Below are 17,500 nucleotides of genomic sequence, written 5' to 3' on the forward strand. Positions count from 1 at the left end.
AGGCTCTCGGTGCTTCTCAGTTCCTCGTGGGTAACCAGCTGAGCTGTGCAGATGTCAACTTCTTTGAAGCCTCTCTGATGCTGGAAGAGGAGTTCCCCACAATACTGTCATCCTTCCCCAACATCCAGGTGAGCTGCGTGTGGAAACACAGAGAACACACGTTTGCTGTAAAGCAGCTTACAGTGAAGTCTGAGACTAAACTCTCACAAAGGCCGTTGTTATGAAAGAGGCTCTAATGTCCCTCAGGGTGGCTGAAAGTTTATTAGTGTGGTTACTAGAATATTCAGCAAAAGGCCTTTTAACTTTATATAATTGCACCCCAGTTGGCCCTTTTGAGCAGCAGCGTCCAGTCTTATCCACAATCAAGCAGGAGCACACCTGACCAACTGTTTGGAGGCTGTGACCAGTAGAATCAGTAGTGCTCCTTGTGATGATGTTACTCCAATTCACCTCTTTCCTCCATTGACACTAAGGTGACTTTTATTATGACAGACATTTAATTGTATCAATCCAAACTTCTACTTACCTGAGGTCCAGGGGGTTCCAGGTAAGGTGGAAGCCAGGTCACTGGTACCTGTAAAGAGAAAAATATGATGTTAAATATAGCTAACCTGGCAATATTGTTTCTAAGTTGCATGTGCAGATGTATATATGAAGGAAAATGGGCATTGTATGTATATAGGTGATGTATGTGTGTATTGTTTGTTCTCTTGTCACTTCTAGACTTTGAACAATGGTATGACCCAGAACTAATGTGGGAGGGGCTACCAGGTTATAAGGGAAGGGGGGCAGTGGAGGGGGATAGGTATTCTTGGGGAAGGTCTGTGCGGCTTTGCAGCCTCAGACCTAATAGAGCAGAATTGCTTTAGTTCTGTGTGAGATAAATGGCTGCCGGATGCTGACCGCGGGGTCAGCTGAGTCATTTGATTACAGCTTTGTTTTTTAAATCTTTCTCTCGCGAGTGTAAATATTTTTGTGTGCAAAACCACAATAAACTTCAGAGAACTGTGGAGTTGAGTACTGACGTCCAAGTGTGTTGAATGGGGAGCCCCCAGACCACTTATTAATCACAACACCATCAAAGTGGCGATCACGCATATCACACTCCTGCAGGACTGGAACAAAAATCTACAGCCGTTTGCGGATACGACTGGGCACGTCTTCTTTAGAGGTTTCAGAAGTCAGTCTTTGAACTTTGTGTGTTGAACAAAGGCCCGGCCAAAGTGTTTCATGAAACCAGTGACCTCACGTCTCTCTATTGTTTCCTGTTTCAGGCATTCCAAAAGAGAATGAAAGCCATTCCAGCAGTCAGCAAATTTCTGCAGCCTGGCAGCCAGAGAAAGCCTCGGTCTGATGGAGTCTATGTAAAGACTATTAAGAATGTATTGAGCCATTTGTCCAAGTAGGAATCTGTTGAGAACATTCACAAATCAGTAAAGCACTTAGATGTCTAGTTGTGCTTTATGTGGAGGGGGGGATTGTTTATAGCTACAGAAATGATTATGTAAAAGTTTGGTGCTACAGGCATTTCTGAGTTTTATCTGCAAGTGTCAGTCACACAGAGGCCCTGGTGACCTATAGTGCTTTGGACATTGTTATTACATTGACACAAACTAATAATACACATACTGTGAATACCAATGAGTTCAGTTTCAGATGAGCTACTGAATGACTTCATGTACGCTGTCAACCTAGTGAGCCAGGTACAGGATTATCTTTACAATAGCTGTGTGTAATCATTACACTGCATAATGTAGACAAATAGGTAGACAAGGCAGCCAGTAGGGAATGAGTGACTGTGCAATCACAGTGTTTATTACATTGACTGCAGGAGGATTGTCAAAGTGCAATTTAAAAACCAGATTTTTACATTAGACACAGCTGTGTAATTGAATTGCTTTGTGCTTTTCTTCCTGTACCAGACTCTCAGTGTAAACACAATTACAAAGCATAAATGAAATGACTTTATTAAAGTGGGTAATGGGCTATAAACAGGATCATCAGTTGTAAACAAACAAGATACACCGTGGGTAATAATAGCTTGCCCACATTGGCTAGCTGGCTAGTATTAGGTTTGCACAGAGTAAAAGAGAAACAGTTCCTTTTGAATCACTTTTTTAAATATTTCAGACCACAGCTGTCCACAAAAGTCCACAAAATGTAAACACTGCAAAATAAGGTCACCCCAACCCCCTCACGGTGTGCTTAGTTAGCCAGTTCACTAGTTACAGCTCGTTAAAACTGTCTGAACAGTCCGCTCCACTGATGATATATATATATATATATATATATATATATATATATATACAGGAAAAAGGACTTTTAATTTGCCAAACTTATATTTATGAACATTTATGAACAACAAAATTAGATGATGAAAAATACTTATTTACACCTTTCCTCTCACAACTGAAACCGATTGGTGATTAGAAAAAGGTTTTATTTTGCTCTTTCTTCTTTGTGGAGCTGCTCCCCAAACGTTTTAGCCCAACAGCGGTTCATGCAGTGGTCTTGTGTTGTCACAACCTGCGTTTTGATTTGCATTTAATACGAATAAGTAAAATCATCGATCAAACTAAACAACGATACTGTGTTTGTGTGCAGTGGGGAAAACAATTCCATGCTGTTATTTCCACAGCAAGCGTTGCGTCCACTCGGCTTCTGATTAGAGCTAGAACGAGTAGGGGGCTAGAACCAGAGAACCTGTAGAGAGGAGAATTCCCACTCTGCAGTGTCTTCCCGTTTTCTCGAACGCTAGAGGGCGCTCCCGAATGAGCCCAAAATGAATGGGTTGATGTGGAGCATTTGAGCAAAATCATAGTTTATAAATGCTGAAACATTTTAAATGTAAAAGAATTCGTTCATTTCTTGAACACAGAACAGCATAAAGTATTTTAACACCGCTGTTATGTTTCTAAGTGCTTTTAAACTCGAGTTATAGGAGTTTAAAACGGCGCCTCATGTACGTCCATGACGTCAGTGAGCGCGAACAGCCAATGAGCTGCTCCGCTCGCCAATCAATCAGCACACACTAGCAGTAAAGCCCGCCTCCTGCTGCCCAAAACCCATTTACTGTAGAAAAAAGGAAACATACAGGTGAGATTTCTTTGGGTTTTTTTTAGTGAAATCCATCCTTCTACTGTCTAAAATGAAAGAAACGTTCTGGGCGAGAGATTAGAAAGTATTTTAACTTTTAGTTTTTAGCCGTTGAGCTCCATTCACTCCCATTCACTGAGGACTCGCTTTACTGGGGGGGTGGGAAGTGGCCAGGCTCCTCCTAAATCGGCTCTGCTAGAACTGCCAGATCACGGCGAACTTTGCAGTGTCATTCAGATCAACGTCACTGTTGATTTTTTTGTTGTTATCATTTCAGGATGCCGCCCATAAATATGAGTCACCGCGAAGCAGCGTTTGATCTTATGCTCTCTTCACATTTCACACATTTCATATAACCTTATTTCACTTTAGTGGTTATGCAAGCATTGGCACAAAATCACATGCGAGGTTTACCGCTCAGCCATTGGCTACCACTGTATTAATATTCATGAGGCGAAGTTTCTCATTGGTTAAAACGCAGCGTCGGAGTTAAATACTCGGGTCTGCAAGAAGTCTGTACAACTCGTCGGCTGGGTGGTCGTGCAGGTGTAGTGATCGCAGATTGTTTCTATCTAAAAAGCATTTATTTCTGAATCAACATGTCAGGAAAAGTCGTGCTGTATTACTTTGACGGACGAGGGAAAATGGAGTCCATAAGGTGGCTGTTGGCTGTTGCTGGTGTTGAGGTTTGTAACAGGCTGAGCATTTTTTTAAAGGGAGCCACAGAGACTGTAGATATTCATGCGTTTTCTTATTGCATTCACAGTTCGAAGAGGTGTTTCTGACCACAAGGGAGGAATATGAAAAAATGGTGAATGGTAGGTTCTGCTTTGGTCACTGTCATTTATGAAGAGCTTTCCCACCGCAGTAAAGTCGTCTCGCGGTGAGCGATTCGGATTTCTGTCGGCTGTAACTCCGGAATGCAGTGACGTTCATCCACAAACACCGGGGTGCTTTGATTAGTCCTGATTTGTGGATTCAGATGACGTCATGTTCCACGCCAAAATCCGCCAATATTGCACATCGGGGATTTATTTTCTAAAGCTTATAACTTCAAAAGGTGAGCTCTCAGATGAATGAAACCAGGGTCAGACTGACCAGACTGATTTGAGAAAAATCTCACAGCTCTTCTTTTGCCCGTCCGTGTTCCAGTGCAGACCGCGAGCATAGAAAGGGAAGTGAAATATAAGCAGTTTTTGACCACGGCAAGTGATTTTTAACACAGATGACTTCAACATCTATGAAAATGTGTTTGACTAAGCAGAGCTCGATTCGTGAAAAAATCACAAATGGATCTGGCTGTGTTTGATTGCTACATACAGCTGTATCTCCTTAGGAATAAGACTATCTGACTATGGACTTTAATTCCACATACAAACATTATCAGTAACCTTGAAAATTCCCTTGTTGAACTTGATTTGGAAAATTACTCACAAACTGATTTTGTGATACTTTATTGTTTTATACGGGTCTATTTCCATTACCATGCATACAAAATCGGATATTTATATCATTTACCCAAACATTCACACAGTGATATACATGTAAGGAAATGAAAACAGGCTAGAATTGTTCGTCAGTCATTGATTAAAAAGCTGTTGCTCAAAAAAAAGCTGAAAAAATGTGGTTTTTACTTTGGAACACAATGTAAAATATATACACTATAATAATCAAGCACTGCATGCACTATTAACGTCATGTTATGCTGGTTATCATCTGATTTGTGAAAACTTTCACAAACGTGGTTTGGTATGTTTTATTGATTTATGCAGTTCTAGTAGTACACAAATACACCACCTAAACGTCAGTGTCACTGCAGTGCTGAGAACGATCCACCACCCAAATAGTACCTGCTCTCTGGTGGTCCTGTGGGGGGGCCTGACTATTGAAGAACAGGGTGAAAAGGGCTAACAAAGTATGCAGAGAAACAGATGGACTACAGTCTGAAACTGTAGAACTGCAACATTCTCCAATAAGGTAAGTGGGGCTGTTAAAATGGACAATGACTGTAGGTGCAAAGTAAGTGTATTTAACTGAGTGGCTGGTCAATGTGTGTGTTTTTCCTTGATGTTACTGTAAATGCTTTGCACATTTTGTACAATTGAATGTTTTTAAATCTAAAGACATTTGATGTTGTTGAATAAAAACATACGCCATTGGAGTAAATGAAAACGTTAAATAAAAAATAATGAATAAAATTAAAATAGAGAGTTTTCTCAAGTTGCAGCACTGATTAAAGCCTGCTTTCGTTACTTGGCTTAATACATTTTTGAAGTTATATGCATTGCTGTGCCAGTGTTTGACTAACTGGAATACATTTCACAGAAGAAAATGTAAGCATCATATTATAAAACATTGCAAGTTTTCACAAATCATCTAATAACTAAAACAAGTTAATAACATTGCTAATAAAAATTGCTATATTTTAAAAATGACTCCAAAGACAGACTTTTCATTGGAAAAGTGCAGTGAATTACAAAAGCATGACAGGAGGTAGGAAAAACAGTGAAATGTCTGAGATGTCAGGTGAGTTGTTTTGATCCTACATTCATCTCTCTACATGATCAGTTATTAAAGATATATGCAGTAACATTTCATATTTGGTCCCAAAAGCTAAATTACTGTATTGTTACACTTGAAAATGGGATTAGAACTGCATAAATCACTCAAATATATAAAACATATAAAACTGTGTTTGTGGAAGTTCTCACAACTCAGGTAATGGCTAAAACAAGTGAAATATCATTGCTACTGTAAGTGTACATGGCATTTTGAGTCAAGCCCTCCAAATATTCAGCATTTTATTGCAAAAACTGATAAATAAAGGACTGATAGACGTTCATGTATTTGTGAAATATTTCACAAATCAGAAAAGTTAATATTGGTGTGCTGTTATTTCTATACATAATGTTATTAAAGTTATACGCACTAATGTTCTATAAATGCCACCGAAAGCTGAACTACTGTGCTGTTACACATGAAAGTGAGAGTAGAACTGCATAAATCACCCAAATATACCAAACTGTGTTTGTGAAAGTTTTCACAAATCAGATGAAAACCAACATTACATGACTTTAATAGTGCATGCATGCAGTGCTTGATTATTATAGTGTTTTTTAATCAATGACTGACGAACAATTCTAGCCTGTTTTCATCTCCTTACATGTATATCACTGTGTGAATGTTTGGGTAAATGATATAAATATCCGATTTTGTATGCATGGTAATGGAAATAGACCTGTATAAAACAATAAAGTATCACAAAATCAGTTTGTGAGTAATTTTCCAAATCAAGTAATATGTTCAACAAGGGAATTTTCAAGGTTACTGATAATGTTTGTATGTGGAATTAAAGCGAAATCCATTTGTGGTTTTTTTCACGAATCGAGCTCCGCTCAGTCAAACACATTTTCATAGATGTTGAAGTCATCTGTGTTGAAAATCACTTGCCGAGGTCGGGCAAAAGAAGAGCTGTGAAATTTTTCTTAAATCAGTCTGGTCAGTCTGACCCTGGTTTCATTCATCTGAGAGCTCACCTTTTGAAGTTATAAGCTTTAGAAAATAAAACCATGATGTGCAATATTGGCGGATTTTGGCGTGGAACATGACGTCATCTGAATTCACAAATCAGGACTAATCAAAGCGCCCCGGTGTTTGTGGATGAAGGTCACTGCATTCCGGAGTTACAGCCGACAGAAATCCGAATCGCTAACCGCGAGACGACTTTACTGCGGTAGCTTTCCCTGGGGCACATGTAGCAGTCTTACGCTCAAAGACGGTTCTTCGGCGGTTCTTCAGTAAAGGAAAGGGTCCTATTTAGAACCATTTCATGCTGCAGATTGATGGAGAATGTGTTGGATACAGTTTTGTAACGTTATAGCACAAAACAGTGTTCTGCTAATGTTGCGATGTCAAGCTTGTGACAATAGAAGAACCCTTTTTTGGTGCTATATAGAACCTAGAACATAGAAAATGGTTCTATTTAGAACCGTTTCATGCTTAAATGGTTCTTTGCATGGTGGAACCATTGATGGAGAATGTGTTGTATATGGTTCTATACCAATGGAGGAACACTTTTTTGGTGCTATCAATACCATTTAAAAAAGGGTGTATATGGAATGTAGGGACAACCATTTCACAATGCAAAGAACCATTTAAGCATGCAATGGCTCTATAAAGGACTTGTGGTTCTTTAAGGGTTGTTTAGTAAAGGAAATGGTTCTATTTAGAATCATTTCATGCTTAAATGGTTCTTTGCATGGTGGAACCATTCCTCAGATTGATGGAGAATGTGTTGGATACAGTTCTGTATAGCACCAAAAAAGGGTTTTGCTATTGTTACGTTGTCAAGCTGTTAACAATAGAAGAACCCTTTTTAGTGTTATATAGAACCATTTCATAAAGGTTCTGTACGGAACCTAGGAAGAACCATTTCACAATACAAAGAACCATTTAAGCTTGCAGTGGTTCTGTAAAGGACTTGTGGTTCTTCAAGGGGTCTTTAGTAAAGGAAAGGGTTTTATTTAGAATCATTTCATGCCTAAATGGTTCTTTGCACTGTGGAATCATTCTTCAGACTGATGGAGAATGTGTTGTACGTGGTTCTGTATAGCACCAAAAAGAGTTTTGCTATTGTTATTGTCAAGCTTTTAACAATAGAACCCTTTTTGGTGCTATATATGCTATAATATACTATATATACCTTTTATAAACATTTTCTTTCATAGAGTACCACTGATATGGTTGGTGATCCTAAAAGTATTTCTTATCTGAACTCCAGATGGAGCTCTACTGTTTCACCAGGTTCCAATGGTGGAAATGGATGGAATGAAGCTGGTACAGTCAAAGGCCATCATGAATTACATAGCAGAGAAATATAACCTCTATGGAAAGGACCTTAAAGAGAGAGTTATGTGAGTATGAAATTATGAATTTATAAGGGAATTTTTAGCAGGCCTGCTAGGATCCATGCAGATCAATAATGTCCCATTTTCCTTTCTTTCTAGGATTGATATGTATGCCGAGGCTGCTCGAGACATCATGGACATGATGCTGCCACTGCCCTTTGTACCACCAGAGAAAAAACAGAATCAGCTGGAAAATTTGCAGGTCAAAGCCAAACTCCGCACTCTTCCAGCTTTTGAAAAGGTGCGCAGCTCCTCACTATGAACACTTTTCTACAGCAGGTCTGACTGCATATGAAAGGGGAAATTCTGCATAATTAAATAAATCATAATTGAATTTATCTCCCAGTAAGACTATGGAGCCTGTAGGCGGGACCCTTTCCAGAAAAAAAGCACACACGACAGTCAGAGTTTTCCTCTCTGCGATTTTAACTCGCATTGAGGCGACCCTCTCATCCACTGGGACAAACTCCAACTGCACGGCTGCCAGCCGGGGACTCATGAGTATCCCCACACCCGCCCGGCGCCTCTCACCCTGTTTGGTTCCAGAGCCGACACTGTGGGTGGAGGTGAGCCCAACTATATCTAGTTGGTACCTCTCAACCTCCCGCACAAGCTCCGGCTCCTTCCCCCCCCAGTGAGGTTACATTCCACATACCAAGAGCCAGTTTCTGCCGCAGGGGCCTAGGCCACCAAGGGCCCCCCCGCAATCTCCCACTGCCAGTACGGCACTGCACCGCTCCCCCATACTGGACCTTGCGGGTGGTGGGCCCACATGGTCTCCCCACGTTGCCTCTTCGGGCTGAGCCCGGCCGGGTTACGTGGGCTGCCCGACGCTACCCCCAGGCCTGGCTCCGGGGTAGGTCCCGGTGACACGATTGTCCGTGTCCATTTTTCCTACAGACTCCATAGTCTTACTGGGAGACTTCAATGCTCATGTTGGCAATGACTGGGAGACCTGGAGAGGTGTGATTGGGAAGAACGGCCTGCCCCATCTAAACCCGAATGGTGAGTTGTTATTGGACTTGTGTGCTAGGCATGGATGGTCCATAACGAACACCAAGTTCCAACCCAAGGATGTTCATAAGTGTACGTGGTACCAGAGCTCCTTGGCTGAAAGGTCAATGATCGACTTTGTTGTCGTTTCATCTACTCGGGACCGTATGTTCTGGACACTCGGGTGAAGAGGGGTGCTGAGCTGTCGACTGATCACCACCTGGTGGTGAGTTGGATCAGATGGCAGGGAAGACTAATGGTCAGACCCGGTAGGCCCAAGCGAATAGCGAGGGTGTGCTGGGAATGACTGCCGGAGGCCCCTGTTCGGAATGATTTAAACTCCCACCTCCGGGAGAGCTCTCTCATGTCCGGCAGGAGGTAGGAGACATGGAGTCTGAATGGACCCTGTTCAAAACCTCCATTGTGGAAGCTGCCAGGCATGGCTGTGGCCAAAAGCTTGTGGGTGCCTGTCAGGGCGGTAACCCAAGAACCACCTGGTGGACACCGGTGGTGAGGGAGGCCGTCAAGCTGAAGAAAGAGGCCTTTAGGGACTGGATGGCCCGGAGGACTCCCGACTCAGCAGATAGGTACCGACCGGCAAAAAAGGTGGCAGAAGCAAAATCCAGGGCGTGGGACGAGTTTGGAGAAGCCATGGAAAAAGACTTTCGGTCGGCCTCAAAGAGGTTGTGGACGACTGTCCGGTGACTCAGGAGCGGTCAGGGTGGCTGCGTCCAAGCTGTATTCGGCAGGGGTGGAGAAACTCTGACTTAAAATGAGGATATTGCTGGTCTCTGGAAGGAGCACTTTGAGGAACTCCTTAATCTGGGAGACATGCCTCCCTCACTGGAGTCAGGGCCAGAGGCTTCTCGCATGTCAAGCTCCATTTCCCTAGTGGAGGTCACTGAGTTAATTGGCAAGCTCTTCAGTGGCAAGGCACCGGGGGTGGATGAGATTCGTCTGGAGATGCTTAAGGCTCTGGATATTGTGGGGCTGTCGTGGCTGGCATGCCTCTGCAATATTGCATGGACCTCGGGAACAGTACCCTTGGACTGGCAGACCGGAGTGGTGGTCCCTATTTTTAAGAAAGGGGACCGGAAGGGTGTGTGCCAACTATCGGGTATCACACTGCTCAGCCTCCCTGGGAAAGTCTATGCCAAGGTGCTGGAAAGGAGACTTCGACCAATAGTTGAACCTCGGATTGAGGAGGAACAATGCAGATTCCGTCCCAGCCGTGGAACAATGGACCAGCTTTTCACTCTCTCACGGATTGTTGAGGGTGCCAGGGCTGCTACTCTGGGCCATTCAATCTCTGTACTCCCGGAGCGAGAGCTGTGTTCGTATACTTGGCATTAAGTCGGACTCTTTCAGTGTTAGCGTTGGACTCCACCAGGGTTGTGCCCTGTCTCCACTTCTGTTCGTGATATTCATGGACAGGGTGTCAAGGTGTAGCCGTGGTCAGGAGGGCATTATGTGTGGAGGCCGGAGGGTGGCGTCTCTGCTATTTGCAGACGATGTTGTTCTTTTGGGCTGGATCACATGGATGCCTCCAGCGGGCACTGAAGCAGTTTGCAGCTGAGTGTGAAGCAGTTGGTATGCGGATCAGCACCTCCAAGTCTGAGTCCATAGTCTTAGCCCGGAAAAGGATGGTATGCCCACTCCAGGTAAGGGGAAAGGACCTGCCCCAGGTGGAGGAGTTTAAGTATCTCGGGGTCTTGTTCACGAGTGATGGGAAGAGGGATTGTGAGATCGACTGCAGGCTGGGACAGGCAGCAGCAGTAATGTGGTCGCTGTACCGGACTGTATTGGTAAAGAGAGGGAGCTGAACCATAAGGCGAAGCTCTCTGTTCACCGGTCAGTCTACATCCCGACCCTCACCTATGGTCATGAGCTGTGGGTAATGACCGAAAGAATGAGATCGCGAATACAAGCAGCGGAAATGAGCTTTTACTTCGCAGGATGGTGGGCTACACTCTATTTGATAGGGTGAGGAGCTCGGCCATCCGGGAGGAGCTTGGAGTAGAGCCGCTACTCCTGTGCATTGAGAGGAGCCAGCTGAGGTGGTTCGGGCATCTGATCCGGATGCCCCCTGGACGCCTCCCGGTGGGGGTGTACCAGGCACGGCCTACTGGGTCAAGACCATGGGGTCGTCCTAGGACCCGCTAGGTCCCCGGGAATGAGCTGGAGGAAGTTGTCGGGGACAGGGTCGTCTGGGATTCTCTGCTCTCCCAACTGCTACCGCAACCCTAGCTGGACTAAGTGGTTAACGATGATGATGATGATGATGATGATAATTCAATTGATAAAATCTGCATAATTTAGTGGTGGAGAATTAAATACAGTCATTCAGAGTGGTGTGATATGAAGTGCTTCATTGTAGGGAAACTTACAGACTTAGATTTCCCAAACCACAAGTTTTTATATGTAACGTTAATAATGTGGAAATGTGTCTCTCCATCATGAATGAGTTTTTAAAAATATGTTTCAGGCCAAAATCTTAACTCTAAACTATTGTAAGTCAGTATTTCAGACATAAGGCAGCGTATTAATAATTTGTAATTGTAAGGGTCCAGCTTGCACCGCCGGCTGCCTGCCATAACTTCAGGGAACACCAATTCCCAGCAGCCCTCGGGATGATTAGGCCTAACCCGACACACCTACAGACTCCTCTACTTAAGGCTGTGGCAAACAGCAGCACTTTGTCACACCTTTGTAGAGGGGTGACCGGTATGGTACACAGCCCAGGTGGGTATTTAAACAAAAAGAAAAGAAAACAAAAAGAAAAGTAAAGAAAAGGCGACTGGAAAAAACAAAGAGAGTAATTGCCCCAAAATTAAAAAAAAAAAAGACTTGAGCTACAAACTGCTCCAAGCAAAAGAAAAGGTGTTTGCTTACAGTGGAAGTGTATTTTGTTTTCTCATTATCTTTTATTTCACGTTTCTAGCTCAGCCTTTGTTTGAGCTGCTTTCAGCGTTTCTTTTGTTTGCCGTTTTCCTGCCTTTTCATTTCCCCTGCCTTGAGGTGTTTTACCCATTGTCGCCTGTGCTTCCCAGTGGCACAGTGGTAACTCCACTGACCACCGATCAGTACATTGGCGGTTTGAGACTGCCTCTGGGTCACCTCAACTGCAACGTGGCAACCTCGCACTCCATTGCCCCAAAAAAATGTATATTATTTAACACTCTTTCATCACTGGTTTTCATTTCTGCATTTGGGTCCGCCTCCCCGCAGTCCCGTAACAGTAATGTCTTGTAATAACCTTCTATGAGGAGGTTCTTAGAGGCAGATGTCTGGTTCCCATCACCACCACTGAAAAGCTGAGTCAGTAAGTTTCTCTAGAACGGAGCGTTTCACATCAGACCACTCTGAAAGGCTTTGTTTACATCTTAGACATTTACTTGTGCAGAAACTTTGGAAAATCAGTGAAATTCCCCTCTAAGCCTTGTATTTATGTCCTGTTTTGAACTGTGTGTGCTGTACGTCTTTCAGGCTCTCGGTGCTTCTCAGTTCCTCGTGGGTAACCAGCTGAGCTGTGCTGATGTCAACTTCTTTGAAGCCTCTCTGATGCTGGAAGAGGAGTTGCCCACAATACTGTCATCCTTCCCCAACATCCAGGTGAGCTGCGTGTGGAAACTCGTGTAGAACACACCTTTACTGTAGAGCAGCTTACAGTGAAGTCTGAGACTAAACTCTCACAAAGGCCGTTGTGTAAGAGGCTCTAATATCCCTCAGGGTTGCTCATTAGAACATACAGCAAAATGCCTTATAAATTTAAGCTCTGTATTACTGCGGCACGAACAAAAACCCTTCTGCTGTTAATGGATTGGTCTTTGACTGTAATGCTGATCGCACGGAGCACCGAGTGTACTGATGAAGTAAGAAGCTGTTTTTGTTTAAACTGAGTCTGAAAACTTATTTTCTTATCTAGAACTTGGCTGGTCAGTTAGCCAACAGGCTAAAAGATAGCAAACATGCTAAACAACTCCAACATTAATATCACAGGCTTGAATTACAGTATGCACAATGCGATTCACTAAAAAAGGGCAATATGAAAGTCTGAAGAACGTCACCTGAATGTCTATATTTAGCAACATTTTGCATTGTTGGGCTGCAGGAGTCAGTATTTAAATTCCTACGTAGTGCACTATGTAGGGAGCAGGGAGCCGTTTGTCAGGCTGGCAGACGACTCGCGGTGGTAATTTGACCAAAAAGTACTTACAAACTGAAAGTATTTGCATTAAACAGTGCTGTGTTATCATATGTTCACTGTTAAACGAAAAAAGATTTAAAAATCATGAAACGTCTGCAGTTTACAGTGATGGGCGACCCAACGTTCTTCTCCTCCTTCAGCGGTCAATGGTTGCTTAGCAACAATACCGTACTCTAAAGGAACTACATTTCTTGGCGGAAAACTTGTTTTTGTTGGTTATCAATAATAACTTAAATAATTATCTGAAACATTGTGCATTTTAATATATTTTATCTTGGCTGCTGTATTCTAAATTCAATAAGCCACTTGGGGCAGTGGGTTACAGCGATTTTATCTTCCCTGTGATAAAATCACAGTAACCCACAGCCTCTCTTGGCTTATTGCTTTAGTAGTGGCACCCCAGTCGGCACTTTTGAGCAGCAGTGTCCAGGCTTATCCACAACGGGTGGTGTGACTGTAGAGTTTCATCCCAAACGAGCAGGCGCACACCTGATTGTTTGGAGGCTGTGACCAGTAGAATCAGGAGTGCTCCTGCAGGATTGGAATGTAAATCTGCAGCCGTCAGTCTTTGACCTTCGTCTGTTGTTGAACAAAGGCCCGGCCAAAGTATTTCATGAAACCACTGAAACACTTCACCTACTTTCTACTGTTTCCTGTTTCAGGCATTCCAAAAGAGAATGAAAGCCATTCCAGCAATCAGCAAATTTCTGCAGCCTGGCAGCCAGAGAAAGCCTCGGCCCGATGGAGTCTATGTAAAAACTGTAATGGATGTATTGAGCCATTTGTTCAAGTAGGAATCTGTTGAGAACATTCACAAATCAGTAAAGCACTTAGATGTCTAATTGTGCCTTATGTAGAAGGGGGGATTGTTTATAGCTACAGGAATGATTATGTAAAAGTTTGGTGCTACAGGCATTTCTGAGTTTTATCTGCAAGTGTCAGTCATACAGAAGCCCTGGTGACCTATAGTGCTTTGGACATTGTTATTACATTGACATAAACTAATAATACACTTGTACTGTTAGTACTAATGAGTTCAATTTCAGATGAGCTACTGAATGACTTCATGTACGCTGTCAACCTAGTGAGCCAGGTACAGGATTATCTCTACAATAGCTGTGTGTAATCATTACACTGCATAATGTAGTCAAATAGGTAGGCAAGGCAGCCAGTAGGGAATGAGTGACTGTGCAATAACAGTGTTTATTACATTGACTGCAAGTCTTGATATGTCTGTTATATCTGTGCATTTCCAGCATTAAATGTATTTCTAGAAACTGTTTGCTTGTGTTTTTTCAATTATTTGAATAAGAGCTGTGGCCTTATTGATATGGTGCCCCCTGTTTGTTTGCCATGTGGAGTATGAATTCAACAGGCTGAGTCTCATATTGCTCCTCAAAACATATCGTTCACTCCACAGTCTGTACATTGAATATGTGGAAACTAAGCTCAAAACAGCCCGTTTTGACTAGTTTGTCTACTATGGCATATATCAGTTTAGCCCCGCCCATTCAAGCTGAAGTTATAAAGAGTGTTTCAGCCCAGCCTGGTTGTTGATTGAGGTATGATACAGTGCAGCCAATCAGAACAGAGCTCATTTACATGTTATAAAAAGTCAGACGCCTCTAGATAAAAGAAACAAACAAGGCTTTTCTAGTTGGTTTGAGTTCCAGAGTCGTTGTCACAAAACAGGCACAGATCAGATCCAAAAGAGGCCAAATCCAAAGACAGAAAAACAACAAAAATCAGATCAGGCAGACAAAATCCAAACAGGGAACATGGAAAAAAAGGCAAAGTTAAAAATACAGAAAGGTCAGAACAATACAACCTAAACTCAGGAATGTTTCTCAGCATGTTTATAATTCAAAAATAAAACCTAATACAAAACAGAAAATTAATTAAACACCAAATAACAGGAAAAATCAAACCCTTTTTATTCTGATCTGGAGGGGGTGCCCTCATCTCACCTGGTCTGTCTTAGTCACATGCAACTCTGACTTCACTCAGTTTAATTATAACTAACAATTTTATACGTTTTACATACACTTCGTTTCTTTAGTCAGCCTCGGCCTTCTGTGACAAACACCTTTGTTTTTCTTCTAAAAGTGCCACATCCTCCTTCATCAGCCATTTCAGTTTATTTCAATTCATTAATGTACGATTACATAAATTAATAATCACTAGCTTTAAGCTATTGCATTTAATTCTACCATTTTCTGTAAGTTAAAACACACTTGGCAATGCTCCTGATTACATCATATCACATCAATTAACATATCCCTCTTTTCCATTTTTTAATTGATCAAGAGAATACCAAGAAGTTCCTTTCACTTAACAGGTTATTTATAATCGTGACTAAACAAGGAAGTGTTAAATGCTTTTTACATGAAAAATAAAGTTATGGTCCACTAGTTATGTGTGTGCTTGCAGGCTGAGGCTCCTAAACAATGGCCATGTGACTCTATCATAGTGAGTTTACATGTGCCTAATAGTCCAATAACTGCAGAAAAACAGATTTTGGCAGGAATCCCATCAACACTTTTACATGCGTAAAATAATAATGATTATTATTATTATTAGATAATTAGATATTAGATAATTAGATAATTGGCAAACTCCGGGTTTACATGAGTCAGCTAATAATCAGACTTCTGCTTTGCAACCGGCCGATAAACTCACAGAAAAAAATGTGACGCAAAAGTAATGTAAAACTCAATACTTCATGTAGTGGCTTTGTTCTTTAAAACATCACTCCACTTTACCTGAAAACATGAACATCCATCATCTAGAAGATGAACAATATTTAAATCCTTTATATCGCCAAGCATGTAGTTGGTTTCAGTGTTGTTTTGCTGCCATCTTGCGGTAGTGCTGCTCGCTTATTTCCAGAACCACAGTCTGTTCCGCAAACGCACAGACTGAGAAATCCGAAAGAAATCAGAGTAAGAGTTTACATGCACTGAGAAATCTGATTACTGAGCTAAAATCAAGCTCTCTAAGTTGAATTTCTTAATCTGATTTCTAGGCTTTACTCTGATCTAGGAAATCGGAGTATGCTGTTTCAGATTACTGAGTGCATGTAAACACTCTCCTAGTTACAATTTACGTTTAAGATGGTACTGAGCAGTGCTTCCCAAGCCAGGTAGAAACGTGTAGCATGGCCTACACTCAGACATAGTGGCCTACACTCACACACAGTGGCCTACATTCTCACAGAGAGGCCTACACTCACACACAGTGGCCTACACTCTCACAGAGAGGCCTACACTCACACACAGTGGCCTACACCTCAGAGAGGCCTACACTCACACACAGTGGCCTACACTCACACAGAGAGGCCTACACTCTTACACAGTGGCCTACACTCACACAGAGAGGCCTACACTCACACAGAGAGGCCTACACTCACACAGAGAGGCCTACACTCACACACAGTGGCCTACACTCTCACAGAGAGGCCTACACTCACACACAGTGGCCTACACTCTCACAGAGAGGCCTACACTCACACACAGTGGCCTACACTCACACAGAGAGGCCTACACTCTTACACAGTGGCCCACACTCACACACAGAGGCCCACACTCACACAGAGTGGCCCACACTCACACAGAGTGGCCCACACTCACACAGAGAGGCCTACACTCACACAGAGAGGCCTACACTCACACACAGTGGCCTACACTCTCACAGAGAGGCCTACACTCACACACAGTGGCCTACACTCTCACAGAGAGGCCTACACTCACACACAGTGGCCTACACTCACACAGAGAGGCCTACACTCTCACAGAGAGGCCTACACTCACACACAGAGGCCTACACTCACACAGAGAGGCCTACACTCACACAGAGAGGCCTACACTCTCAGAGAGAGGCCTACACTCACACACAGTGGCCTACACTCACACAGAGAGGCCTACACTCACACACAGTGGCCTACACTCACACAGAGAGGCCTACACTCACACACAGTGGCCTACACTCTCACAGAGAGGCCTACACTCACACACAGTGGGCCTACACTCTCACAGAGAGGCCTACACTCACACACAGTGGCCTACACTCACACAGAGAGGCCTACACTCACACACAGTGGCCTACACTCTCACAGAGAGGCCTACACTCACACACAGTGGCCTACACTCACACAGAGAGGCCCACACTCACACACAGTGGCCTACACTCTCACAGAGAGGCCTACACTCACACACAGTGGCCTACACTCACACAGAGAGGCCTACACTCTTACACAGTGGCCCACACTCACACACAGAGGCCCACACTCACACAGAGT

At 43.1% G+C, this 17,500-nt stretch overlaps 1 protein-coding gene and 1 pseudogene across 1 annotated transcript; both read left to right on the plus strand.

The window, feature by feature from the left end:
- The window catches only part of LOC118810143, a 2,690-nt pseudogene extending 1,269 nt beyond the window's left edge, over positions 1 to 1,421 (plus strand).
- Positions 1,422 to 3,577: 2,156 nt separating this feature from the next.
- LOC118810145 (glutathione S-transferase A4-like) lies at positions 3,578 to 14,483 on the plus strand. Its single transcript, XM_036573705.1, has 6 exons — positions 3,578 to 3,782; positions 3,863 to 3,914; positions 7,877 to 8,009; positions 8,103 to 8,244; positions 12,483 to 12,608; positions 13,866 to 14,483. The coding sequence occupies exons 1-6, from the start codon at positions 3,696 to 3,698 to the stop codon at positions 13,995 to 13,997; spliced, it is 672 nt and encodes a 223-aa protein (XP_036429598.1). The 5' UTR covers positions 3,578 to 3,695; the 3' UTR covers positions 13,998 to 14,483.
- Positions 14,484 to 17,500: the final 3,017 nt, after the last annotated feature.

This window comes from Colossoma macropomum, unplaced genomic scaffold (assembly GCF_904425465.1).
Source record: "Colossoma macropomum unplaced genomic scaffold, Colossoma_macropomum, whole genome shotgun sequence".
NCBI lineage: Eukaryota > Metazoa > Chordata > Actinopteri > Characiformes > Serrasalmidae > Colossoma > Colossoma macropomum.

Coding starts and splice junctions, on each gene's coding strand:
- LOC118810145 (XM_036573705.1), top strand. CDS start 3,696: ATGTCAGGAAAAGTCGTGCTGTATTACTTTGACGGACGAGGGAAAATG. Junction 3,783..3,862: donor TGGCTGTTGCTGGTGTTGAG/GTTTGTAACAGG, acceptor TTGCATTCACAG/TTCGAAGAGGTGTTTCTGAC. Junction 12,609..13,865: donor CATCCTTCCCCAACATCCAG/GTGAGCTGCGTG, acceptor TTCCTGTTTCAG/GCATTCCAAAAGAGAATGAA.